The sequence below is a fragment of the Nomascus leucogenys genome, chromosome 2 (genome assembly GCF_006542625.1).
Source record: "Nomascus leucogenys isolate Asia chromosome 2, Asia_NLE_v1, whole genome shotgun sequence".
Taxonomy (NCBI): Eukaryota; Metazoa; Chordata; class Mammalia; order Primates; family Hylobatidae; genus Nomascus; species Nomascus leucogenys.
The window spans coordinates 140,209,962-140,237,839 of NC_044382.1; the positions used below are offsets into that span (position 1 = coordinate 140,209,962).

The window sequence follows — 27,878 nt, forward strand, 5'->3', positions numbered from 1 at the left end:
CAGCCTATGCACAGGGTGTGCTTTTGACAGGGACACTGCTTGATATGGTTTGGATGGATGTCTCTTCCAAATCTCATGTTGAAATGTGATCACCAGCATTGGAGGTGGGGCCTGATGGGAGGTGTTTGCGTCATGGGGCTGGATCACTATGAATGGTTTGGTGCCCTCCCCCAGGTAATGAGTGAGTTCTTTCTGTGTTCAGGCAAGAGCTGGTTGTTTAAAGGAGGCTTGGCACCTCCTCCCCTTTCTTGCTCCTTCTTGTGCCATGTGACATGCCAGCTCCCCCTTTACCTTTCACCATGATTGTAAGCATCCTGAGGCCTGACCAGAAGCCAAGCAGATGCTGGTGCCATGCTTGTACAGTCTGCAGAACTGTGAGCCAAACCTCTTTTCTTTTCTTTTTCTTTTTTTGAGACGGAGTCTCGCTCTGTCACCCAGGCTGGAGTGCGATCTTGGCTCACTGCAACCTCTGTCTCCCCAGTTCAAGCAATTCTCCTGCCTCAGCCTCCCAACTAGGTGGGATTACAGGCATGCACCACCACACCCAGCTAACTTTTGTGTTTTTAGTAGAGACAAGGTTTCACCATGTTGCCCAAGTTGGTCCCGAACTCCTGACCTCAGGTGATCCACAAGCCTCAGCCTCCCAAAGTGCTGGGATTACAGGTGTGAGCCACTGCACCCCACCTTAAACCTCTTTTCTTTATAAATTACCCAGCCTCAGATATTCCTTTACAGCAATGCAAAAAGGACTAACACATTGCTCCTCCCCACACTCCATCTCAGGCCTCCCCTTAGACAAGGTCAGGCCTCCTTGAGATGCTCTCAGAAGGACTACATGCAATTCTGCTATCACATCTATCACAGATTAACATCTTTGCATTTATTTAGGTGATTATTTGACTAATAATAAATGTTCCTCTTATGTAAGTACTCCATACAGGCAGAGACCATGTCTATTTCTTACCCACAATTTCATCCTTGGCATAGGGCCTGGCATGCAGCTGTGGGCAAGAAATGACATGGTTAGTAAGTCCTTGGAAATAAGTGAATAAATGAATGGGTATTAACAGCATTGTCATCATGCTCTATCTCTTTTTCCCTGCTTTTTCTTCTGCATGGCATTTGTCCCCTTTTCTATTGCTGCCTCCCTGCACTGGAACAGAAGCTTCGTGAGAGCAGGGACTTTGTCTTGTGTGTTCGCTCCTCTCTTCCCAGGTCCTAGAGCAGTGTCTTGTCCATAACAAACACTCAATGAATATTTAGGGAATGAATGTCTGCAAGATGCTGAGAATCTCTCACAGAGTTTTCATATGTGACCCCTCTTTGAAATTGGGTATTATCAAGTTATTCATTTTAATGATTCAACCTAATTCGGTAATCAGGCAAATTGGCAGAGACCTAAAATATTCACCCGTTGTTGTGAGGATGAAATAAGTAAACACGTGTAAGCTATTTAGAGCAGTGTCTGGTAACCACAGCCCTGTGTAAGAGTTTGCTGCTGAGTTAAGAAATGCTTGACTTCTTGATATCTTAGAGTTTTTGCTGACTCTGCTGCCTGTGTTGGGATCCCAAGCAGAAACTGTTTGTGGCACAGCAGGTGTTGGCACTGGGTGAGTGCTCCTGGCTCTTGTCCCACGACGGGGATCCAGGTCTTCCAGCTGCCTGAGGATACAGGAGGGGCTTCAGGCGGATGATTGGGGCCGTTGCTTATGTTTTTTCCTTGTTTGGCCTGCAGGTGGCAGCACACCCTGGCCGCCCCCAACCCCCACGGCAGTCCTGAGGATGGCCAGCAGCGAAACAAGAAAATGGACTCCCTGGCTGCTGGAGAGTTGAATGCCAGCCACCAGCCATGGGTGAGTGGAGAGCCTGACCGGAGTTTTTCTCTTATTTTTTCTGCATTATTTGTGTTTTGGTATATGAATTGGTGTAAATCACATGTGTTCGATTTTGAGGCCATTTGCTGATTTTTGCGGTTTATTTACAAAAACAACAAACAATTGCAGTGAAACCAGAATTATTCCTGGAATGTTTCAGAGAGTATGAGGGACAAGGGCGCATCCTCTGCATTGTAAGTGTGACTTCCCTTCCCTTCTGCATCTTGGGCCTGTCCCCTTTGCCATCGAGGTAGGAAGTGTCCACCCAGAATAGTTCAACAAGTGCGTGGCAAGCTGGGAGTGTGAGGTTCTTTGCGGGGACCCCGCAGTCCTTCTTCCAGTCCCTCCTAGGGTGGACTATTCTGCACTGCCATGTCTGGCCCCTCAGAACCCAGGGCTTCTGTCCACCTGCGCAGGCCTTGCAGCCCGTTGGTGGACTTCTCCCGCTGACCCTCCCCTCTTCTCACCCCTATTAATTTTACAGCTCTATCTTATTTATCCCAAGATCCTATTTGTGCTGCATTCTGAGCACTTGAATAAGGATTGTTTATTTTCTATTTTGATCACATTTGTTAGCTTTGTGCTTAGAATAAAATAATCTCAGTTTCATTAATGGGAATAAGCCCTTATGTCAAGGGCCACTACATCACTTCTTGGCATTCCAGTGAGGGGTCTAGTGAAGAGCTTCCCTGAATTTCAGTACCTTTCAAGGCCTCTCTTGAAAGAATGTGGAATTAATTTGGGTGGAGGCTTGTGCAAGGACTTTTTTCTGAGTGTATTTGGCCAGTGGGCCAGTGGGGAAGCAGAGGCATGGACAGAGAGAGGAACGAGGCAGAAGGAGAAGCTGGGGCTGCAAGATGCCATCTGCTGTTTGTATGGCTTTCCATGGCCCACCGTAGTGGCCACAGGGCACTGCCAGGAATCCTTCATGTGGCTGTTGTTTGCTGTTGGGGAACATGATTCAGAGCTGTGTAGCTCCATGTCCAGTTCCACTCTGCATCTCACTCACAAAGCTCTAGCGTTGGGCTGCTGGGTTTTGGTGAAAGCAGGTGCTATGAAGAATGTATTGAAGGACAAATCAGTCCCTAAGGGACTTCGATAGACGCAGTCCTAAAAACATTTCCGGGCTGGTTTCTTTTTTTTAAACACCAGTTAACCGTTTTCAGTTTAACTGTGTTTTCCTTCCTGAAACCTTTAAGTGAGACTAATTGGTATGATTTTTTTTTTTTGTATGCATTGTTTTTAGGGAGTTTCTCAACTTGTCAAGTCTGCATTGGAGACAGAGATGAAATGATTTTTTTTTTCCCACACAGACCAAGCATGCAGAAATGGAAATGATTTAAGTTTGTCTTTAATTTAATTTCTATATCTTTCTTTTCCTTTCCTTGGGAAATAGAGGAAATATTTGGGGGCATTTTCACCAAATTGTAGCTTGTAACTTCACATGAGCCCGTCAGCAGGAATTTTTATGCATGTTTTAATGCCTGGTTGGGGGAGACATGAAAAGACAACAGACAGTTGCCCTCAAGGATCCTTTGTTCTGTTTGGGGAATCAAAACTGTGTTCCTCCCTGTAACACCAAATACTAGAGCCCCAGGGGCAGGTCCCATCATGAATGCCCAGTAGTCAGTGCCAAAAAAACCCAAGTCAGGGAAGACTATGAGACCTGCCCCTGGGGCTCTAGTAGATTCAGATGAGAGAAAAGAAGGTGGGTGGTGTTTCCAGGCACACAGGTGTGAGAAGGACCAGGGAGCACGTAGGTGCAACTTGAACATTATTTGGAGGAGTGCAGAGAGATTATATTGGACAGGTTGGTTAACCAGATTTCAGTGGTGGTGGGAGTTTGACTAGCAAGCCAAGGAGTTTGAATTTGATACCATAAAGAATAGGAAGTGGCTGGGCGTGGTGGCTCACGCCTGTAATCCCAGCACTTTGGGAGGCCGAGGCGGGCAGATCATGAGGTCAGGAGATGGAGACCATCCTGGCTAACATGGTGAAACCCCTTCTCTACTAAAAATACAAAAAATTAGCCAGGCATGGTGGCGGGCGCCTGTAGTCCCAGCTACTCAGGAGGCTGAGGCAGGAGAATGGCGTGAACCCGGGAGGCAGAGCTTGCAGTGAGCCGAGATCGCGCCACTGCACTCCAGCCTGGGTGACAGAGTGAGACTCCATCTCAAATTAAAAAAAAAAAAAAAAGAATAGGAAGCACAGTTGGCCCTCCATACCAGCAGGTTCTGTGTGTGGACCTGTGGATACAGAGGGCTGACTGTGCTACACATTTTTTGTTTGTTTTTTGTTTTTGAGATGAAGTCTCACTCTGTCACCCAGGCTGGAGTACAGTGGTGCGATCTTGGCTCGTTGCAACCTCCGCCTCCTGGGTCCATGCAATTCTCATGCCTCAGCCTCCCGAGTAGCTGGGACTACAAGTGCATGCCACCAAGCCCGACTATTTTTTGTATTTTTAGAGGAGACGGGGTTTTGCCATGTTGGCAAGGCTGGTCTCGAACTCCTGACCTCAAGTGATCCGCCCACCTCAGTCTCCCAAAGTACTGGGATTACAGGCATGAGCCATTGTACCCGGCCCTACACCATTTTTATAAGGAATTTGAGCATCGTGTCTTTTGGTATCTGAGGAACTGTCCTGGAACCAATCCCTTGAAGATGCTGAAGGACAACTGTAATAGGCTTCTGAATGGGGCACAACTGACTGTTTTAAATAGGAACTTTTATTTCCATTTTACATCTGCTTTTCAAATAATGTATTTTCAAATAATTCTCCAAGGTCACACAGTTGGTGGGTGGGGCTTGGATCTGCCAGACTCCAGAGTCCATGTACACGCTAACCCCTGCACTGGCTTGCATTATCTCCAGACACAGGTTGGCCTGCATGTGACCAAGGCTCCACCCAGCCCTGACCTTGGATGACTCTGAGTCTATACATAGCTGCATTTGCGTGTCAGCCTCACTCCCTGGGCTGAACTGTTTATAGGGTGAAAGGGGACTTTGGCTAAGTCACTTCCCTGTCTTTCTGAGGCTCTAGGAAAGCAGGGCCAGGAACTCAGCTAGGCCTCCATGGTCTGCACAGCAGCAGCCCAGATAAGTTCCAAGAGCTGCAGAGGCTGTCAGAGAAGCTTCAGAGCTGTAGGTCCCTGGGCAAGTCTCCTCCAAAGTGGGAGCTGCAGGGCTGATGTGGATCCAGGCAAGGTGACAGCACAGCACAAGTCGACTCCGGTTAGTGCCCTAATCCTCCAGCATAGGCAGGAGGAGTTGGGGCTTTGAAGTTTGAAGTTCGAGGAGTTGAACTTTGAAGTTCTCCATGCATTCCTTTGTCATTCCTTCATAGAATATTCAGCAAATAACTAAGCACCTAGTTGTTCCAGGTCTGGCCCTGGGCCCTGGGCTTACAGCAAGGAACAAAACAACCCAAGTCCCTGCCCTGGTGCCGCTTACATTCCAGTCGGGGAGACAGACAATGTATAACACAATGTTAAGGAGCAGTGAAGTAGAAGAGGAAAGCAGGGAGAGGGGATAGAGTACTAGGGCCAGAGACCTATTGGTCCAGGAAGGCCTCTCTAAGGAGGAGCATTTGTGCAGAAACCTGGCATTTGAGCTAGCCAGGGAGCTAGCAGTGTGAATGTCTAGGTTGCAGGCAGAGGGAATGGCAAGTTCATAGACCTGAGGTGGGATTGCTTGGGAAGCAGCGAGTAGGGCAACGCATTAGGGAGAGAGGAGAGTGGGAAGAGCCCAGGCTGCATGGGGCCAGACCTTGCCACCTTGCCAGCTGTTGAAGAAAGGTAGGGTTTTGTCCTTTCCCCAGCTCTAAGGATGTTTCAGGCATCGTTCCTGGCTGGCTGGCTCTAAATCTGCAGCCCTCCCAGAGAGCCTTTGATCAACCCAGTATCCTCCTGTATCATCCCTTTTCTGGCTGAACTAACCACTGTTCATTCTGTTGTCTACAACTATGAACCCTGCCTAATACAGAGCTTTGGAGGAGGAGGAGAGTGCCAACCAGCTTTATAGGGAAATTAAATATGTTTTTAAGGTTGGAAAAGATGCACTTGGATATTACACTAAAACGTTTCAACTTTGGTAGAAAGGGCTCCACCTTGGCCATGGAAAGGGGCCTTTGTCATCACTGTTTCCTCCCCTAGGAGCCAGGAGGCTGGGGTCGGTCTCCTCCTTACCTGCCAGCCAGGGGCCTAAGCTGGTCACCCTTCCTTGACCTTCCTGGTCTCACCTGTATAATTCAGTTAGTTATATTATTCCTGCCTGAAGGGAAAGAGGAAGAAAGAAATGACTTATTGAGGGTCATTTCTATGTTGGAGGTCTCTGATGTTGCCATTAAGTTCCACAGAAGGTTCTTGGGGGTTAGGACTGTTCCCTGAGTTATGTCTGGGTGGGGCGGGGGGTGATTTATATTTATTTTATGCACCCTCCCTGCTTTTTTTTTTTTTGCTTTCAAAACACTTTTACCTCTGTCCTTGATCTCTGTAAAAGGGCTCTGTATGTTATAGTGGTTAAGAGCATGGAAAAACAGATGTGGTACTGAGTGCCAGGTCCACCTTTGCTAAGTTTGTCACTTTGGGCATGTCCCCTAACCAGCCTGTTCCACAGTTTCCTCATCTGAGAATGGGTATGAAAATAGTAGCTACTGCAAAGGGTGCCGTGAGAATAAATATGATAATGCACCCATCACAATGCCTGGCCCAGAGTACAGCCTCCCTGAAGGTCAGCTGTAATGATTGTGATATGTAATGATTCCCACCCAACAGGCAGGAAAGCCTAGACCATGGAGGTTAGGTGACTTGCCTGTGGTCACCTGATAAAGCCAGAGATAGAAGCCAGGACTCACGGAGTCCCAGGCCAGTGGTCTCTCCCCAGGATTCCTGTTGTTTTTTAGGAGGAAATGTTAATATAGACAGATCTGTTTGTGTCTAACCCCTTAGTAGCTGGTTCTGGCTTTTGTAGGGGATTGGGGGACAGGACTTCCTTAGCACACAAGACCCTCAATCCTAGGCATTAGCCCCTCTGGGAGGGGCATCCGTGGGAGCAGGGGACATGGCATGACTCCCTCTTTGTTCTGTGAGAGGCAGAAGGGGTTAGGAGTGCTGTGCTCCCAGGACTCTCCTCCCCCCACCGCCACCTGCTGCCTGCCAGATCCTGCAGTCCTTCCTGGGGAATCATCACAGAGGCCTCCAGGAACCTGGAGTGGGGAGCGAGCAGGACAGGTAGGTCCTCCCTCCTGTGGCGGGACTCTGTGGCTCAGGCCTAGGAACTGAGTGTGGGAGGAGGTATGGTCTCTCCAAATAGTTGCTCCCTGAAGGCCATTTGGAAAGAGAAACAGACTTTTGCGCTAGGGGGTAGGGGCATAGATACCCTCTGCAGCTGCCCTGGTCACCTTGTTGCCTGAAGACTGTTCCCACTGGTCTTAGATACAGAGTGGTGGCCCTTACTCCTGTCAGAGTAGGTTTAAAGACCACACAGGTGGATTTCTCCCAGAAACAACACCGCTTAGAATTTTGCTTCAGGCAGCATAGCACAGGGGAGATGTCCACACACAGTCACACCTGTGTTTGAATCCCGGCTCTGCCTTTTTGCTTGTGGGTGGGCGAGTTGGGAATGTGCTTGAGAAATTATTCAGCCTCTTCAACTCTCAGTTTCTACCTCTATAAAATGGGAACAAGAATACTTACCTCAAAGATTTGTGGTATGAATTAAACAAAATAACCTGTTTGAACTGCTTAACATGTGTGTGCACGTGGTAGCCTGTGGTGGCTATTTTTATCATCGTCATCATCATTGTTAAGCATGTCAGTGGCCTCTACCAGTCTGTGGGTGGAAGCAGCTTTCATGTGTGGCTCAGCCTCCTGGAGACTGTGCATTTGCTGTGACTCAGGATTCTGGAATGACTGAGCCAAAGATCTCAAACTTCTCTTTGCTATATTGTTATTTGCAGTCACACTCACACACTCAGTTATTCAGGGTGAATAATTAAGTTTCTGTTGATGTAGGTTGCCACGCTGTTTATTTCCCTGTTTCTCTTCTGTTTAGTTCAGCGTCCTTCAAAGAAGACAACAGTTAAGTAGCTAAACTATATTGAGGGCTTAGTATACTAAAAGTGTTACCTAAATTAGCCCCTTTCATTCACATAAGCAGATTTAGAAACAGAGTTTCAATAATGCCTAAGACTACAGTGCTACGGTGCAGCGGACCCGGGCTTCACATGTCCCATTCCAGAGCCCACGCTGGCCTCTGTACTACCCGCCTTTAAACAGGACAGTGGTTGAATTTGGTGACCTTGAGAAATCAGGTAGTCTGGTCTTTCTTACCTCCTTTCCAGGCTGAGCTGAACATCACAGAGGGGAATATCTGTGATTTTCTTGAGAAACTTTACAGCGAAAGCTGCTGGCTCTGACCTTGGTAGCCATTTTTATGGTCTGGAGGGACAGTGGCTTCTTCCTAGAGCCACTTTGCAGTGTCCCCTTGAGGCCAGCTGTCCATCCTCGAGAGCAGTTAGGAGGTCCACGTTAAGAGTGTGCTCAGTCCTCAGTTGGAAACCTGGAAACGCAGACCGTGAGGGTGGTGTCCCACTGGCACATGGCAGGTGGGGCCTTCTGCCACCCTGGCTGTGTGTGTGGCATCCAGTGCAAGTGGTAGCCAGACAGCATGCCCGCCTGCCCTCGAGCTGCTTGCCTGCGGCTGGCTCCTTCCTCACAGATCTGCATCCATCCGGCGCTGGGGAGCAGAGGAAATGGTCTGTGGGCCAGCTGAATCGCCCAAGGAGCTGAGTCACTGGCTGATTTCGGCCTGCCCTGCAGTCCCTGGGGTGACTATGGTGATAGGGAGAGAAATCTGCTTATCTAGGGGCCTTGAAACCTGAGAACTCACACACTCCAGGAGGTTCCTTCATGCCACAAGCATTTACTGAGCACCTACTATGTGCCTAGAGCGGTCATGTGAGAGACCTCAGCATGGGAGTGTGTGTTGGGCTGCCTGGAGCCCGGGTGGCTGGTGGCCACCAGGGAGCTCCACTGCTCTTAGAAGGATCTGAGGCTGGCGGAGGGGCCCGGTTGGTGTGCTACTGTTTCTCTGAGCAGATTCCATGACAACCAGGAGATAAATGCCAGAGGTCAAGCAAACCCTGGAACAAGATTAAGTGTCTGGGTAGGGTGGGACCTATACTGTGATTTGGAGACCCTTAAGTGACCAGTATCTTCTGGGTGACTATTTAGCTTGCTTAATTTGTTAATTAACTAATGCCCCATCCTACTCCAGAAAGGATTGAAAGTGACTCAATTCAGCAGGTGTTTTAGAGGGAGGAAGGCATCCTGAGCTTGCTGTGAGTGAAAAGCTAGGGTTTATTTAGGCCCCGAGAGGGTCATTTACCAGCTGCCAGCCCAGCTCCACACTCCTAGGGCTGGCTCCCATGAAAGCACAGCCTTTGCTGCCAAAGCTGGTTTGCAGCATTTCTGTGATCGCCTCCTGGTCTCTTTGCAACAAGTGGCCCCGACACCTTCCTGCTTTGACGCAAATCATGTGACTTAAGAGAAGCAACCTGACCTCAATTACCAGGTGCAAACATCAGTCCCTGAGAGTAAGCAGGAGGCCTCCAGTGTCTCTGGTTGCTTTAGACTTCAGCATTAAACATTAAGAGTGAACTGTTCAGGGTGTGATAAAGGCTGTGTCTCACAGTTTATGATTTCCAGTAAACCAGAGGGCTTAAAGGAACGGCCAGGGACAGGTGAGAGATTCCAGACCTAGCCCTCTGCTGAGCTGGTAGAGCAATTTCTGCAGGAATGGGAGGAGCAGGGAGTGAGGCCACAGCTAGTAAAGATTTTCCCTGTTCTGTGGCACAGCTAGAGAGCCGCATTGTCTGCCCAGCAGGCCCCAGGAAGTGAGGCCAGTTTCTGCTCCCAGCCAGGCAGCTGCATGCACTCTCCGCATAGGGATATGGGAAAAGGAAGAAGTGTGATGTGTCCTCACTGTGCTGGCCACTGTGCCTGCCTCCTGCTGGGTGCCAGGCCAGCCAGGAGCCCTGGGCACATTCCTCTATCAGTGTAGGCAATGGGCAGCTCCAGCTGCTCTCACAGAAAGCTAGAGGAACATTTCAGTAGTCAGAGCCTGCAGACACATGGGCTGGGGTTGCTCAGCATCTGGCCTCCGTGGGGAAGTCCAGGCCACAAGGAAGCTGCAAGCAGGCAGCATATCCCACTTTGGCCTAGGAAGGGAACTGAGGTCCCTCTCCCACCCTGCAATGTCATAAGGAGACTCAGCCCTTTCTGAGTTTCTCTAGAGCACCTAATCTGATAGCGGTGATAGAAGCCATACATCAAATTAACTCAGCATGCAGTAACAGTGGCATGCATTCATTTAACAAGTATTTAATGAACACTTGACTCTGCCACACACTGTGCTAGACGCTGGGCATACAATAGTGAACAGACAAGGTCCCTGCTCAAATGGAGCTACAGCGTAATGGTGGAGATAGAAAGAAAACACAGAAATAAAACATTGGTGCTAGCAGTAGGTGCTCTCTAACAAATTAAAATAGACTGAAGTGTAATCAAGTGACTGAGTGACTGCTTTGGATTGGGTAGTCAAGGATAGCCTCTGAGGAAGTGGCATTTCAGGGGATACCTGAAAGAAAAGACTAGAAAAGAGCAGGTGAAAGAGCAGACTCTGTCCTGTCTGCTGTAGGCGCAGGAGAGCCAGAGTGACAGGAGGAGAGGAAGAACGTTCTAGAACATATAGCTTGGTTAACTTGCTTTGGTGTTTGTGACACTTTTTGCTTATTTTCTGAATTATGCGCTAAACGTTCATTCAGTAAAGTTTTATTGCATGCCCTCTGAGTGCCAGGAATTTTGCCGGATGGCACTAAAATCAAGATGAATATGTCAAGTCTCTTCTCAAGGGGTGTCCAGTGTGTTGGGAGAGATGAGCCAGGAAAGCAAGACAGTGTGGAAGTGCTGTAAGTGAGAGAATCAAAGAGGGCTAACAGGAGCATGCAGAAGGGCTTCCCAACTCCCCGTGGGCAGTCCAGCAAGGCTCTCAGAGGAGAGGACACCTGAGAGGTCCCGGAGGCTGAGGAAGGTTAGCCAGGAGGAGAGTATATTTCCCAGGCACAGAGAGTGGCCTGTGCAAAGGCCTGGACGGTAGGGTAAGCAAATGAGAGAAGGATGCTGGAGGGTCTTGGAGATGGAACAGGTGGCCAGGACCAATCACAGAAAGCCTGGAATGCTCTGCTCTGGAGCCTGAACCAGACACTGGAGAATAGCTTGTGGAATGAAGACAGATTCCTAAGGGGCCAAGTCAGCAGCTGGTAAAGGCTGGAGGAAAGGACACTGAGTTTATGAGCCACTGTTCAGACCACTCTCTGGGGCTCCCTTCCTACCTGGGAGCTATCCCACGTGAGGACCAACACACTCTAGCCATTTCCCAAATCAGAACATTCACCTGACCCAGGCACCCAGGCAGGAACATGCAGGTATTTAAACATCCAGGTTAACACATTTGACTACTTAGTTTTGGGGGAGCAGGCATGATGGGTTAAGACCTATTAATCTAGAAGTAAACACTAGGTTTTGCTTTTAGGGCAGGAAGACTTTCCTTGCAAAATCCCTTTCTGGCAAGTCTCACTGGGCTGTAAAATTGCAAACGCACTGTTATCACATCCCAGTAAGTGCATGATTTGATTTTAAAGTAAGATAATCTTGCGTTCATTCCAGCCTCATAGGGAACATACAGATTTCTCCATCCTTTTCTCTTACTTACTCCACTTCTTCTGTTTCCCTCTGTCATCTCTAACGACGCAGAGTATCCGGTTATCTTTTTTATACACTCATTACTCCTTCAAAACACTCCAATATAGATAACAATACTTGATTATTTGGAAGTTATCTCAACTATACATGAGCTGATGGAAACCAGGAAGTAAGCAATAAGCAAAACAGGCAGACAGAGTCCAAAGTCCAAAATAAATTAACATTTGTTGAGGACTTGTGGACTTACCGTGTTCCAGGCATTATGCTAACCTTATCACAGTCTCTATTTTGATTAATCTTCTATTTGCTCCTGCAGATCCACTCTCCGTCCTCTCTACCTGCTCTGGGCTGGGAGGCTGACCTGAATGGGCCACATCACTCATCTATCTTGCCTCTGGATTCTGGTTAGATTTGGTCCATGGGGAGCATTAGCAAGAGATGGAAAGACACAGGAAGATGAGGTCAGGAGTTCCCCGAGGAGGGCAAGTGGTTAAGTTATTACCCCGGGTCCCCATCAAGTCACTTTAGGCCAACTGCATCCTCCACTGGAGCCCACAGCTCCTGCCAGACACCGTTCCAATAGCTGCCTCCTTTGGGTCCCCTTACCCATTTATTCCCTTCCTTCATACCTTCAGGTTACGAGTGGTAACAGCTCCCCATTGTTGCTAGCCCCCATATGCTTCACTGTCTCATCTTGATTTCCCTAAGCCCTCCCCACACCTTTGTAAACAGTCCCAGTTCAAGTTCACCATCTGTTTCCTACCCAACTTGATGATACAATGAGGTAATCACTGCATTAGCCCATCTTAAGACAAGGAACCTGAGCCCCAGAGAAGTTTAATAACTTGTCCCAGAACACACAGCTGGTAAACCACAGAGCTGGGTCTCAAATCCAGGTGTTTCTGATTCCAAAGCCTGGGCGTTTTTCATCATTATATCATATTGCTTCCCATGCCCTAAAGATCGTCTCCCCCAGATTTCATGAAACATCAGTTTACTCTGGTATTTTTCCCAATCAACAACCATTTAAAAAGAGCAAACACTAGAAGTAAATGCCTTCAAGTAAATCGTGAGAGGTAACTGGTGGTGGTCTGGATGGAGAAAGGCACAATAACTATTCAAAATAGGCCTATGAACTTCAGAAGCCTGTGGAGTCCACACTTGCCGTGTCCTCTGCACCTTCCTTCTCTGTGCCCTCTGAAGGGTGGTGGCATTGACATCACCATCTGTGGGAGCTCACGTAAAGTCCTGAATTTGCCAAAAGACATAACTTGAGGTTGCCTAACATCACCCCCATGTAGTATCCAAACACTGGTCCTTATTTGAGAGGTTGGTTTCCATGTTTAATTTGTGACATCCCAAGAATACGACAGAGGTTCTTTTTTTTTGAGTTCTGAAACTGCTGATTCAGTTTGCATGAGGATACTACTTTTTTTAAGGAACTTTCAAAAACACCTAAAATTTAATTTTAGCCATAGTTTAGTTAGAGAATCCCTGGGTACAGAATTTTCTCTACTTCCCAGCATTTACAGAATCTGATGTCACTTGGGAGTTGGAGGGAGACTTTGGGGGAACAGCCAGGAAGTGGCCCTTGGGTCCTTGAGCCACCTAGTTGGGGAGAAAGGGCGATTTTTACCCTGAAACTCTGTTCTGTTCATGTGCACGTCCCAAGGTTCTTATGAAGACAGTCAGCTCTTGACTGTTTTCATGACTTATCTGGCCAGCTCTTCAATACCTTAACCAGGCAAGAACATAAAAGGCCGCCTGCTTTACTTATATTTGACTGTTGGTAAGGGTGACCCTGAAATCTTTTACATTTGTATTTCTTTTGATAATTTTGTTCACATGTATGTTAGAAACTGCTCATTGCTCTACAGTATCCCTTCCCTCTTTCTTAGTAACAAAACCAATTTTTTGCTGATCCCTTTCCACCCAGCTAAAAACTATGTTCCCTTGGCAATTTTGCAGCTATGTGTGATCATGTGGCTGGGTTCTGGACAATGGATGCAAGTGGGTGTCATATGGGACTTCGAAGCCAGCTCCTTAACAGGAGGGGGTGTGCCCTTTATTCACCCTCCTTTCTCCATCCTACTTTCTTAAATGAGGATGTGGTGACTATCACTCTAGCAACCACCACGAGACGTGAGAATGAGAGCTGCACTTTAGGAATAGGGGCAGGATGAGCCAGAAGCAGCGTAGGTCCCTGGTGACACCTGGAGCCACCAAACCAGCCCTGAACTGACCATTTCTAGACCTTTTTTTTTTTTCAGTGAGAGAAAGAAATAAACTCCCATCTTGCTTAAACCACTATTGTTTTCTGTTTTATGTAACTGAACAAAATTCTAACCAATACAAAATAATGTTTATAATACAAAATACCGTAATCAATGCTGGTTTTCTTTTTCTTTCTTTTTTTAAGAGACAGGGCCTTGCTTTGTCAACCAGACTGGAGTGCAGTGGCACAGTCATAGCTCACTGCAGCCTTGAACTCCTGGGCTCAAGCAATCCTTTTACCTCAGCCTCCAGGGTAGCTGGAACTACAAGTGTGCACCACCATACCTGGCTAACTTATTGTTTATAGAGATGGGATCTTGCTGTGTTACTCAAGCTGGTCTTGAACTCCTGGGCTCAAGCAATCCTCCCGCTTTGGCCCCCTGAGTAGCTGGGATTACAGGCACATACCACCATGCCCAGCTCCAGTGCTGTTTTTCTTTGGAGCGTGTATTTTTATTACTGATTACAAACTCATCTGTGTTTTCTGGGTTTTGTTGTTGTTGTTGTTTTGTTTTTTGCTTTTTTTTTGTTTTTAATATGAAGTCTCACTCTGTCTCCTTGGCTGGAGTGCAGTGGTGCAATCTCAGCTCATTGCACTCTCTGCCTCCTCAATTCCAGCGATTCTCCTTCCTCAACCTCCTGAGTAGCTGGCATTACAGGCGCAAGCCTCCATGCCCAGCTGAATTTTTGTATTTTAGTAGAGACAGGGTTTCATCATGTTGCCCAAGCTGGTCTCAAACTCCTGACCTCAAGTGATCTGCCCATGTTGGCCTCTCAAAGTGCTGAGATCACAGGCATGAGCCACACCCAACCATATGTTTTTTATGTATGAAGGACATGTCCTTTCTGTCAGTGTTGCTGTAAATATAATCTCTTGTTTTTGCTTGCCTTTTGATTTTGTTTATGAGTTCTGTTTTTAAAGTCTTGGTGTTTGTTTTTAATATGGCTAAAACTTCTAGTCCTTTAAAATGCTGTTTGCTCTTTTATCCAAAATTCTTCTTCCCTTAAATAAGTATTCACCAATATTTTACTAGTTTTTCAATGACTTCACTGTTTACAATTAGCATTTTAGTCCATTGGTGAGTACTGTTGGTAAGTTTTTAATCTTTTGTAGGTCATGAGTGTTTAGGCCTAAATACTCTCCTGAGTTCTAAAGCAGGAGCCAGCATCACCTCTTGTTTATACACCCTGTCCTGGCCTGAGCCTCCTGAAGGCTGGCACATTCAGCACAGACCCCTCTCACTCCTACTTCCCACCTACCGCCCTTCTGTGGGTCACCTGCCCACTACTCAAGATAGCACTCTTGGCTTCTTCTGGAACTTCTGTCTTCACCACCCTGTGTTCGGCTCTATTCCAACTCATCTCTAATTTCTGTTTACCTAGACCAGGCCGCTGACAGCCCTCTCAACGATTCTAGGAGCTTTTTGTTGTTTCTTCTCTGGAAATACAATATAAAGAATTTTTATATGGTTTTCCAAGTAGATATGAAGCTTTTTAAATTAAAATTTTGTGTTCTGATAAGAGAAATGAACCATCTTCATCATTTTAAGAAGTAGAAAATATATTATAGAAAAGCACCGAACAAAATAAAAACAACATAGAAAGTAAAAAGTGAAAGCCCAACACCTTCAAGAGGTGACCTCTGTCAACAGTTGATATATCGCTTTCCAGACTTATTTATACAAATAAATGTGGATCTTTATAAATATACATATGCACAGCTTTGTTCATGAAAATGGGAGCATGCTATCTATATACTTTGTACAGCAACTGGCTTTTTTTTTTTTGAGACAGAGTCTCACTCTGTTGCCCAGGCTGGAGTGCAGTGACACAATCTTGGCTCACTGCAACCTCCACCTCCCGGGTTCAAGGGATTCTCTGGCCACAGCTTCCCAAGTAGCTGGAATTACAGGCACCCGCCACCATGCCCAACGAATTTTTGTATTTTTAGTAGAGATGAGGTTGCATCATGTTGGCCAGGCTGGTCTTGAACTCCTGACCTCAGGTGATCCACCCGCCTCAGTCTCCCAAAGTGCTGGGATTACAGGCGTGAGCCACCGCTCCCAGCTAGCAACTGGCTTTTTACAAATAGCAGTCTATTGTGTATATTTCTGTATGACAGTACATAGAGACCTGCTGTCTTCTTTTTAAAGGCTGCTTGGTATGTATTCCACCACGTAGATGTACTGCTAGTTCATCTCCTCCCCTACAGATGACCATGAAGTTTTCCAATGTCCTGATAATATTTATAGGCCACTACATCCTCATTTTTATACTTTTATGCATTTGTGCTAGTGTTTCTATAAAATAGATTTCTAAAATTGAGACTGTTAAGTTAAAGGGTATATACATAGTAAGTTGTATATACTTCCAGTTGCCCCTTGTTGAAACCTTGTACCAATCAGTGCAGTGTCCTTTTAAATGGTCTTTTCATTGCCCGTTGCTTCCCTGTCTCCCCACCCCCCGGCTCTTCACCCTAGTGCTAGAATTGCTTTTATGAAACTCAGATCTGACCATGGCTTGCCCTGTTTAAAATACCTCAATGGCTCCTCATTGCCAGCAAAACCCAAACATTCATCTAAGCTCCTTCCCAGTTAGAGTCCTCTGGGAAGCAGACACCAAAACAGAATGAAAAGTGCAGAAGATTTATTGGGGGTAAGAAGAGCTAATGCCTATGAAAGATAAAGGAGAAAGGAGCAGAAGTACGGAGAGAGAAGACAGCTTTCAGACTGCAGTCCAGATCTAACTCCTGGGACGCAAGAGAGGGAAGGATAATTCTGTTGAAAGTGCATCAGACTGTGATGCGGCTGTAAGAGTGTCTCAACCAGCCCAGCGGGGAGTTCCAGCCAAAGATTGCCCAGGGGAAGAGTCCCACTTTGGGCAGAAATGGACAGGCCCGAGCAACCCTGCCATGTTCTGCCATTGGCTGGGGGCCACCCAGGAGGCAACATGGTCTGACTTGAATGGTGTGGTGGATCCGAGGCTGCAGCCTGTGTGCTGTCTGCACTCCATGCAACAGGTCCTTTGAATGGCATGTGTTCATGGCTGCCATAAACTGCAGCCTGCCTTTTAGCCTGACCTCCTTTGTTCTTGCTCTCTGACCCCATGTTCTGGCAACACTGGCCTTGCTACACACCGTATCACACACCACCAACTGCCCATACCACCCCCAACCCTGACCTTTGCTCACTCATTTCTTTCTGCCTGGAATGCCACTCCTTCCCCGTTATACCCAGCAAAATCCTAATGTGCTTTCAAGGCCCAACTTAAAAATCATCTTCTCTGGTTGACCTCACCATGTAGAATTAATTGTTCCTTGCTCCTATGGTGCTATGTGTAGATTAGTACTTCCCAGATTGGAGTATTCTTAGCTGTTTTGTTGTTGTTGTTGTTGTTGTTTTTTGTTTGTTTGTTTGTTTGTTTTCAGATTTTTGTCTCCTCTAAACCTAGCAAAACGTCAGCACACAGTAAATGTTGACTGAGTTGTTTCCCTGCTCCTCACAAAGCACCTTGAGGTTGCAGAATTCCAACTCCTGGAATGGTTGGAAGCACATAGTACATGGTCAATAAGTGTTTGTTGACTTCTTTGGGACCTCGTATTGGTGGGGTGAGATGGGCAGAAGGCTGCTGAGGGTGGGTATTTACTGTCGTTGGGGCTCACCAGTCTGGGGCCACATTGGAGTTTTAAGACTAGAGCATGTCTTCCCCTGTTTTTATTTTCCTCCATGATTTGGAAAGACCCCAGAGGTAGGTTTTTTTTTAAGTAATAATTTTATTGTCTCTGGTTAACAAATGAGAACTTTTATGGGTCTTCCCTTTTTCAACCACATTTTCATGAGTTGGGATTTTGCATTTCTTCATTACCCATTCTCCTTATGGGTATAAGAAGAGCCATTATGATACCTAGGATGAGAGCTTCAGGTCAGATGGGTAATCATTTTCAGACTGGAGGCTGATGGGATACAGGGAGTTGGGAGGGTAGAAATGATATTTTTCCTCTTCCTCTTTCCCACACCCACCAATTAAAGAACTTCCCTGGGAGTGGACCTGTGGGAAGTGGCCAAGGGTTTCCGGGGTGGGCACAGCGGGGAGTGACATCAGGGCTTGGTGGGGATGAGGTGGCTGGAGAGGACAGAGAGGGACTCTCCACCTTCCTTTGGATCTACGAGGATGTTCCTTGGCCACTGTCTCTCAGCAGAAGGAGGCTAGAGCTGAGGTGGCCACAGCCTCCACTCATTCTCAACCCCTTCAATCTGTCAGGCCCTCAGAGGAAACCCTAGGGTTTCCCCACCAAGGTGTAAGGGCTGTGTGCCTCTGCCTTCTCTCTTAGGGTGGTCGGCACAAGTGGAAGCAGGGAGGTTCTGGGCTGAGGCTTTCGTTGTCAGTGCTAGCTTGACAGCAGTTAAGAATTTTTGTTTGTTTGTTTTTTAAAATTTATTTTTCTTTAATTTTTAATGTAGTTAAAATTTATACATAATTGAAACCACTTCAATTTATACATATTGAAACATCACTATGTATCCCTTAAATATATGTAATTATTATGTATTATCATTGTCTGGGACCTCGTAATTATTGTGTGTTATAATGATTATACATACTTACAAGGTACATAGTGATGTTTCAATACATATTATGTATAGTGATCACAGGGTAATTGGCATATCCACCATCTCAAATGTTTGTCATCTCTTTGTGTTGGGAACAGTCACTATCCTCCTTCTAGCTATTAGCAGTGGTTAGGGATTTTTGGAGGTTGTGTAGTGTGCAGAAGCCTGTGGGCCAGAGGTTCTTATCACAGACTCTTCTTCAGGAGTTAGGAACCATCCTTCCCCAAAGTGTTATCAAAATGTGCCTTTGATGGAGGCATAGCTCTCATCAGATTCTTTTTTGCCAGAAAGATCTGTGAACGAAACTGCTACTATGTTAACTCAGAGAACAGCCTCCCTAATAAAGAAGAGGATGTGTTCCTACAAGAGCCAGGTTTTAGTTGGATTGTTAGTGTGAGTGATGAAGACCTCAGAATGGCTCTAGAAAGAAGCCCAGATCTCAGCTTTGCACTGTGATTGTCCCCCAGCAACTTTGCATTCCCCCTGTATGGGAATAGGGACCTGTGGATTCTGTTGCCATGGATCCAGAGATTGGACCTAGGAAAGTGAGACCGGGTGGTCTGACACCTACCTCCAGAGCGGACAACCCAGAGACAGAGCAGGCCCCTGCAGGTGTAGGGGCTGGCGGGGAGAAGACAGCTATGTTTACCCTCGTAGACTAGGAATATCAGTATGAATAGAATAGTCCTAGGCTTTGAAATGAATTTTAGTGTTCATTATTATTTGGTCATTCTAAAAACCCCTATTTTGAACCTCCACTTCAAAGAAATAGTTCTGACGTTCTCAGAAAATGTCAGGAGTGTATGGTGCACAGCAGTGGACAACAAAGGAAGAGAAAACCAGACAAGGAGAAACTTCTCAAATTAGAGCAAAGTACTGAACTCAGTTATGCAAGCATACAACTGTAACGTGACAACCTCTCCGATTTTGACAGTCCCCCTCCACTTGTATTTTTTAAGTACCGGCCACAGTTATAAATAGGGAACCATGTTTGTTGAGACTTCCCAAGGGTTACATAAACAGTTTGGATGGTTATATCTTTTTAAACAACAGTTTCTACAAACACTGAAAAAATCCCACTTATTTAACAGTCTGGTGCCTTGAGCCAATCCTGGGAGTCCCTGGGAGGCCTTGCAGAATCACTTCCTTCTGACTGTGAGTGGGGGCAGGGGCCTGGCTTCTTGAGAGAGAGCAGGGGAGGAAGAACCCGGTGTGTATGGGGGCGGGCAGCGGGGAGTGGGGTGGTGCAGAGGGAGGGAGGAGGAGGCCCCAGACTACTACTCATACAGGCAGCTGTATCTTGTCACCAGGAGAGAGCAGAGACCTAGGATGGAGCAGACATAGGTCTTCTGGGGACTCAGCCCTTTCAGGAAGGAGTGTGTGCTCTAGGCACACCCTTCCCATTTGACAATCTGATATGATGGTGGAAACAGGGTCCCTGGGCCCCTAAGTCATGTCGGGAGTGTTTCCTTCTCTCAAGCCGGAAGAGCTGAGGTTTATCTGAGAAATGCCTATGTCTCTTTTGACACATCGTAGTCACTAACCCCTTGTTCCCGCTCCAGGAGCCTCCAAAAAGCCATCTAGACCAGAAAAGTTGGTCTTGTGTAGTGGTGGGAGTGGCTTAATGTCATTCTCCCCTATTTAGGTATGAGCTGTACCTCAGTGTTGTCATTAGAAATATAATTTTAGGTCAGGTGCAATGGCTCATGCCTATAATCCCAGCACTTTGGGAGGCTGAGGTGGGCAGATTACTTGAGGTCGGGAGTTAAGGACCAGCCTGGGCAACATGGTGAAACCCTGTCTCCACTAAAAATACAAAAATTAGCTGGGCATGGCCGGGCACGGTGGCTCACGCCTGTAATCCCAGCACTTTGGGAGGCCGAGGCGGGCGGATCACGAGGTCAGGAGATCGAGACCATCCTGGCTAACACGGTGAAACCCTGTCTCTACTAAAAATACAAAAAATTAGCCAGGTGCGGTAGCGGGCGCCTGTAGTCCCAGCTACTCAGGAGGCTGAGGCAGGAGAATGGCGTGAACCCAGGAGGCAGAGCTTGCAGTGAGCGGAGATCGCGCTACTGCACTCCAGTCTGGGCGACAGAATGAGACTCCATCTCAAAAAAAAAATAAAAAAAAATTAGCTGGGCATGGTGGTGGGCACCTCTAGTTCCAGCTACTCAGGAGGCTGAGGCACAAGAATCCCATGAACCCGGGAGGCAGAGGTTGCAGTGAGCTGAAATCGTACCACTGCACTCCAGCCTGGGAGCAACAAGAGCAATACTCCATCTCAAAAAAATAATAATTATAATAATAATAATAATTTTAGTTAAGCATTCTCCCTTCCCAGATGTCTTTTTAGAAGTGCAGTTAGCTAAAGATACATGGCTCATTACTGTAAATTAATTTTATCAAACTGATCCATGCACTTCCATTTAAAGAGGACTCGGTCCAGTGGATCTTAACCTTTTTTTGAGGTCACACACCCCTTCCAGAATCTAATGGCACACATAGACCCTTTCCCCAGGAAAATTCACAAACATCCAGAATTTCATATGCCACTAGGGGATTTAAAAGACCACTTTGACTCCACCCTGGGCTTCTGAGTTCTTATGAGAGGGTGGCACATGGAAAAAGTGGTGGTGAGGGGGGCAAGGAACAGGGACCAAAAAGGAACCTGGGTCCTTAAGAGATCACTTAGTCGTTTTACCCAAGACTTGGCATACAAAAATATCAGAAATGAGTGTCTGCTGCCAAGTGGGGTCACTGCACGTCCTGGAAAAAAAGTATGCCTTCATCTGCAGTGACACACAGCCATGGTGTTGGGACTGGCACATTCCATCTCTAAGCTGCCAAGAGCTTGACCCTGGATGGGAAGAAAACTGCCCCAGCGATACTGGAGCTGGCTTTATGCTGGGGAGGTGGATGGCAGCTTGCATCCATCTGGTAGACTGAGGTCCTCTTGGCAAGCCTACGACCATCACCTCCTAGCAGAAGAGGACTGCAAACTGTCCGTAAAGAGGACTCAGTCCAGTGGGTCTTACCTTTTTTTGAGGTCACACACTCCTTCCAGAATCTCATGGCACACATAGACCCTTTCCCCAGGAAAATTCACAAACATCCAGAGTTTCATATGCCACTAGGGGATTTAAAAGACCCTGCAAAGGACACTGCAAACTCATAACCTTGAGTCCAATATCTCTCTTTTTTTTTTTTTTTTAGGGAAGTCAATTGTATGATGTAGCTTGTGACTCCCAGGGTATTGTTCTACTCAAACTGGGGAAAACATGGGGAAAGTTTCTGGATCTAGACTTCATCCACGAGCATCACAGGGGATTTTGAAAGTGATGCACCATCGTGAAATGAGCATAGGGATCGTTTGGAGTCCAGCGCTTGTTATTTGAAGCTCCTCCTGTCTATGTGGTGACTCAAGGAGGGGAGAATTTCCCCTTTGTGAGCCAGCTGGACAAGTGTCAGCACTGCTGTCTTTGCAGGCTCTGGCACAGAGGAGCAGGGCCTGGACTAAAGGGAATCTCCAGGGTTTGTGGGTCAGACCCAGCTTAACACACATGAAAAGGAGTGATCTTTCTCTTAAGCCAGTGAGCCAGGGTCCCCCTACACCCCACAGAGCCCTTTCCACCACCTGGCACAGCATCTGATCCAAACAGGGCGCATGTTTGTTGCACTGCCTGGGGGTTCAGCTCCCATCCATACCACAACACCGGACAAGGCCCGGGCTTTGCACAGCACAGTCAAGTGAGCACACTCACGATCTGATGCAGTTCTTCTCCTACACCCACCATCCAATTTTTTCCTTCACTTCTTTGTCTTTTTTAATATTAGTAATTTTTGTTATTTCTGTTAACTGGACTTCTTGGAATTAAGATTACTTAAGCAGGATACACTAGCCATAGATGAAAAGATAGGTAAATTGAACATTTATGAACTTTTGTTCATCAAAAATACCATCAAAGAGTGGAAAGGCGTCCGGGTGCGGTGGCTCACACCTGTAATCCCAGCACTTTGCGAGGCTGAGGCGGGCGGATCGCAGGGTCAGGAGTTCGAGACCAGCCTGGCCAATATGGTGAAATCCCATCTCTACTAAAAATACAAAGATTAGCCGGGCATGGTGGTGGGCACTGGTAGTCTCAGCTACCCGGGAGGGTGAGGCAGGAGAATCGCTTGAACTCAGGAGGTGGAGGTTGTAGTGAGCCGAGATCATGCCATGCACTCCAGCCTGAGTGACAGAGCGAAACTCCATCTCAGAAAAAAAAAAAAACAAAAAACACCGAGTGGAAAGGCGAGGCAGAGACTGGGAGAGGAGAGGATATTCTCTGTAACATATCCGACAGACGACTGGGGCTTGTATCTAGAAGGTCCGAAGAACTGCAAGTCAATAAGAAAAAAGCAAATAGGCAAAAGTCTTAAACAGGAGCACCTTAAAAGTGGATATATAAATAGCCAATAAGCAAATTAAAACGTATAAGATACCACTCTATACCCACAGAAAGGACTAAAATTGAAGACTTATAACACCAAATGTTGGCAAACTCTTTTATATGGTGGTAGGAGTGTACATTGGTACAATCACTTTGGAAAACTATTTGATAGTATCTACTAAAGCTAAGACTATACCCATTCCGTAAACCATCAGTTCCACCTCTAGGTACATACTCAAGAGGAATGAGTGTAAATTTCCAGAATGTCTACCAGCGGACATAAACCAAAATGTTTTTGTCTTATGTCTAATAGTATCTTTCTTCATAAGAGCCCCAAACTAGAAACAACACAAATGGCCATCAACAGTAGAATGGTTACATTGTGTCATGTCTACACAATGGGATACAAAACAGCAATCTTAAAAAAGAACAAACTGTGTCTATACATAACAGCATACATGGATCACATAGATAATGTTGAGCGGGAAGAAGCCAGACACCCGAAAGGTACATTGTATGATTCTATTTATATGAAGTTTAAAAACAAATAAAATTGGCCAGGTGCAGTGGCTTATACCTGTAATCCCAGCACTTTGGGAGGTCAAGACAGGAGGAATGCTTGAGACCAGGAGTTTGAGACCAGCCTGGGCAACATAGCAAGACTCTGTCTCTTTAAAAAAAAAAAAATAGCTGGGCATGGTGGCACATGCCTGTAGTCTTAGCTGCTCAAGAGGCTGGGGCGGGAGGATTGCTTGAGTCTAGGCGTTTGAGGCTGCACTGGGCTATGATCACACCACTGCACTCCATCCTGGGCGACACAGCAAGACCCTGTCTCAAACAAAAGGCAAAAACAGGTAAAATTAATCTCTGGTGATGGAAGTTAGAACAGAAGTTACTTTTTGGGTGGGTCCCAACAGGGAGGGGCATGAAGGGGCCACCTGTGGTCAGAAGCATTCTGTCTCAGTGCTACTCAAAGTATTGCAATTGCCAGCCACCTTGCCATTCACCCCACTGGCTCCTGGATGATAAGGATTAAGAGTGCACCTTTGTCTGAACCCCAGTGCCCAGCACAGCCCCTGCCATGTAGAGCAGATCCTCAGTGGACATTTATTCAAAGAATGAACAAATTGCACCAGGTGCAGTGGCTCACTCCTGTAATCCCAGTACTTTGGGAGGTTAAGGTGGGCGGATCACTTGAGGCCAGACCGAGACCAGCCTGGCCAACATGGGGAAACCCTGTCTCTACTAAAAATACAAAAATTAGCCGGGCACAGTGGCACAGGCCTGTAATCCCAGCTACTTGGGAGGCTGAGGTGGGAGGATGACATGAGCCCAGAAGTCAAAGGTTGCAGTGAACCAACATCATGCCACCTCACTTCAGCCTAGGTGACAGAGCCAGACCTTGTTTCAAAAATAAAAAATAAAAAAATGAGTGAAGTAAGACATGGCCTTTACAGAGTAACATTTGTGTGTTAGAGGGGAATCAGTGTGGGAAGGCAGTTAACAACTGCTCAAAGTTTACTATAAAACAAAGCAGAAAATACATGCTGCAAAGAGAAGCAGAAATGAAGGCCTTTCACTAGAATGGGGGATGGGTTGACAAAGGAGCTGTCGGTTCGAGGAAGAGGTCTTCACAAGTACTTGGGGGACTACGGGGGCTTCCCGAAAGAGATGGTATTGAGCTGAACTTTGAAAGGTGGTTGAGATTACAATAGGCAGAAAATGGCTGAGAAAGGCAACCTGGGCTCAGGGAATGGCTCACCCAGTGGTTCTCAAAATTTAGTGCAACCAAAATCACCTAGAAGACTCATTAAAACAGTTTGCTGGGTCTCATCCCACAGGTTCCAATTCAGGAGGTCTAACAAGTCCCAGGTGATGCTGATGCTGCTGGTCTGGGGACTTAAGAACCCCTAGCTTAAGCCAAAGCCAGCCTATCCAGGCAACTGCATCTCCCTTTGGGCACTGTGTTAAGTGAGTGAAGGACAAGATGAGAGGGAGGTATGGACAGGTGGAGTGGGCCAGAGCCTGAGACCTTTGGCTACTGTCTGGGGAGTTTAGGCCTAATTCTGTAGACTTAATTTAGGGCCTCAATAGATGGACATGGTGTAATGACCTGTTCTCTAGGGATGTCCCACTCCAGGGTTTATAATATCCTCTACCTGAAGCTTAAAGCTGTACACACAAGCAGGTGATAAGTTCATACTGAGTTCGGTCCTACAGAGACGAGCCCTGCACTGTCCTCCACAACATACCTGCCAGGGGAGACACAGTCTACACCGATAGACTGAAGCAGTTGAAGCAAGGCACTATTTTAAATGTGCAACATCAGGATTATTTGTAGCCGTGCATGCAGTGGAGATGGCAAGTGGAAGAGGAATCAGTCAATCTGACCATTCAGGCAAAAGCAGCAGTTTTGGTCTCAATAAAGAGATAATTGTTCTGTTTGTTTGTTTGTTGTTTCTCATATTCTAGGTCCCTCCCAGATTCCCAGGGGCAAAGATTTATACCACATCCCCAGTCCATTTTTGTCACTAGGGAAGCACCTAGATCCACGTAGTTTCCTCCAAGTGGTGTCTCTTTGGCTGAGAAAGGGAGAGTGTGCTGGGAGCAGTGGCTCGCGCCTGTAATCCCAGCAATCTGGGAGGCCCAGGCAGGCGGATCAACTGAGGTCACGAGTTTGAGACCAGCCTGGCCAACATGGTAAAACCCTATCTCTACTAAAAATACAAAAATTAGCCAGGTATGGTGGTACATGCCTGTAATCCCAGTTACTCGGGAGGCTGAGGCCAGAGAATCAAGTGAACCCAGGAGGCGAAGGTTACAATGAGCCGAGATCGTGCCACTGCACTCCAGCCTGGGCAATAAGTGAGACTCCATCTCAAAAAAAAAAAAAAAAAAGGAAGGAAGAAAGAAAGGAGGGAGGGAGGGAGAGTTCGTTGCCTGGGGAGGGAGCACCCTCTGTGGATGCTATGGATGTCCTTGTTAGAACCATCCTGGTCAGGACACACTGGACATTGGCCCTTTCCCTGATGACCCAGACATGCAAGGCGGATGCCATCTTGTCATCCTGCCTACTGGCTTTTGGTTACACCTTCAATAAGCTGTACTTACTGAGTAACAACTCTCTGTAAAGTAATCTACTGGTTGTAGTAGAGACACAAGAAGGGATCAGCCATGGACCCACCCTCCAGAAACATACAACATAATAACAGGTGGATGACATTAAAACCCTCCTACCTGGTGCCTGCTCCCTCCCTCTGCATCCCTGGCTTGAGTCTAGCTGCTGCTTCTCCCTAATGCCCTGATGCTGGAGGCTGGGACCTCTCACTCATTCAGCCTAAACCTCAGCAGGTATCGCAGGGGTCCTGGGCTCACAGGGGTGAGTACATCAAGATGTATGTGGTCTGGTGGGGAGCCTTCCTGCCCCATAGCTGGAGATAGGCCAGCTCCTAAGCAGGTGCTCTACAGCCATCATCTTGCTGCTGGGGCCACAACAATAAACTCTGGGCTGCAGATCCCCAGTCCCCTTGCTGGCTGGGCTCCACACCAGTAGAGGGAACCTGGGGGCCCCCTTTGCCTCAGCCTATGCCAAACTAGAGGTCTCTGGGGGTCACAGATGCTGCATGCACGATGATCCACGGGGAGACAGGATGGGGCTGAGGCAAGTGCAGTGCACTGCTGCTTCCCCAAGCACCTCATTCCTCTCGAAGCTCTGCCTGCCTTTTTCTCAGGGACATGGGAATTGGCTCACTTCCTTCTCACCTCCAACTCCCTTTTGCAAGAGAATCATCTAGAATAGACTTTGTCGGTCAAACTGTAAAATTTTTGAAGACATTTATTCTGAGCCAAATATAAGTAACCAATGGCCTGTGAGACAGCCCTCAGGAGATCCTGAGAACATGTGCCCAAAGTGGTCAGGCCACAATTTGGTTTTATACATTTTAGGGAGACATAGCCATCAATCAGTGCATATAAGATGTACATTGGTTCTGTCCAAAAAGGCAGGACAACTAGGTTGGGGGGTGGGGGTGGTTTCAAGTCATAGATGGATTCAAAGATTTTTCTGATTGACAGTTGGTTGAAAGAGTTATTATCAATAGAAAGCAACAGAAAGGAATGTCTGGGTTACGATAAGGGGCTATGGGGACCAAGGTTTTATTATGCAGATGAGGCCTCCAGGTAGCAGGCTTCAGAGAGAATGGATTGTAAATATCTCTTATCAGTCTTAAAGAGTCAGTAATTCCAAAAAGGAAGAGAGTATAATGAGGCATGTCTGGCTCCCCCTTCCCATCATGGCCTGAACTAGTTTTTCAGGTTAACTTTGGAATGCCCTTGGCCAAGAGGAGGGGTCTATTCAGACGGTTGGGGATGCCTTGGAATTTTCTTTTTGGTTTACGGAGCACAGGCCCAGAAATGAGAACGTGGTTTAGGTCTTGCTCTCCTACTCTCCACTGTGTGACTTGGGCAAGGCATCCAATCTTTCTAAGCCTCAGTTTTCTCATTTGTAGAATGGAAATAATGTCCTTGCTTACTTCATAGTGTAATTCAGAGGCACAGATGATAGAGAGGCGAAATTCTTGTCTTTAACTGCCCTGAAGCTTTATGGAGGAGTTGGACAAGTACACACACAATGTGTTGCATACTACACCAGAGGTATGTCTGGGGTGTGGTAGTAGCAGTGTGGAGGTAAACTAGTTCTGCCCAAAAAGAGGAGACTGCAAAGCATGGGGCGTGGTGGAAGTAGCCCTCCAGGGCTTTGGACTCTAATGTTACTAAAACAGTAGAGTGTTAACTGTATTAAGTTGTATTTAGTCCCCACAAAAAACCTGTGGGATAGGTGTCATCCATTTCACATATCAGCAGCTGAGGCTCAGAAAGGATCATGCATTGGCTTGGCCAGGTATTTATAGAGCCCCTGTTGAATGC

At 46.9% G+C, this 27,878-nt stretch overlaps 1 protein-coding gene across 3 annotated transcripts in view; it reads left to right on the plus strand.

Annotated features, from left to right (window-relative positions):
* LOC105739397 (translation initiation factor IF-2) overlaps positions 1-27,878 on the plus strand; it is a 65,737-nt gene that overhangs the window by 7,529 nt on the left and 30,330 nt on the right. For all 3 annotated transcript variants that reach the window (XM_030818515.1, XM_030818521.1, XM_030818530.1), the window contains exon 2: positions 1,736-1,853. In XM_030818515.1, coding sequence (XP_030674375.1) covers positions 1,736-1,853 — 118 coding nt within the window. The remainder of the gene's footprint in view (positions 1-1,735; positions 1,854-27,878) is intronic.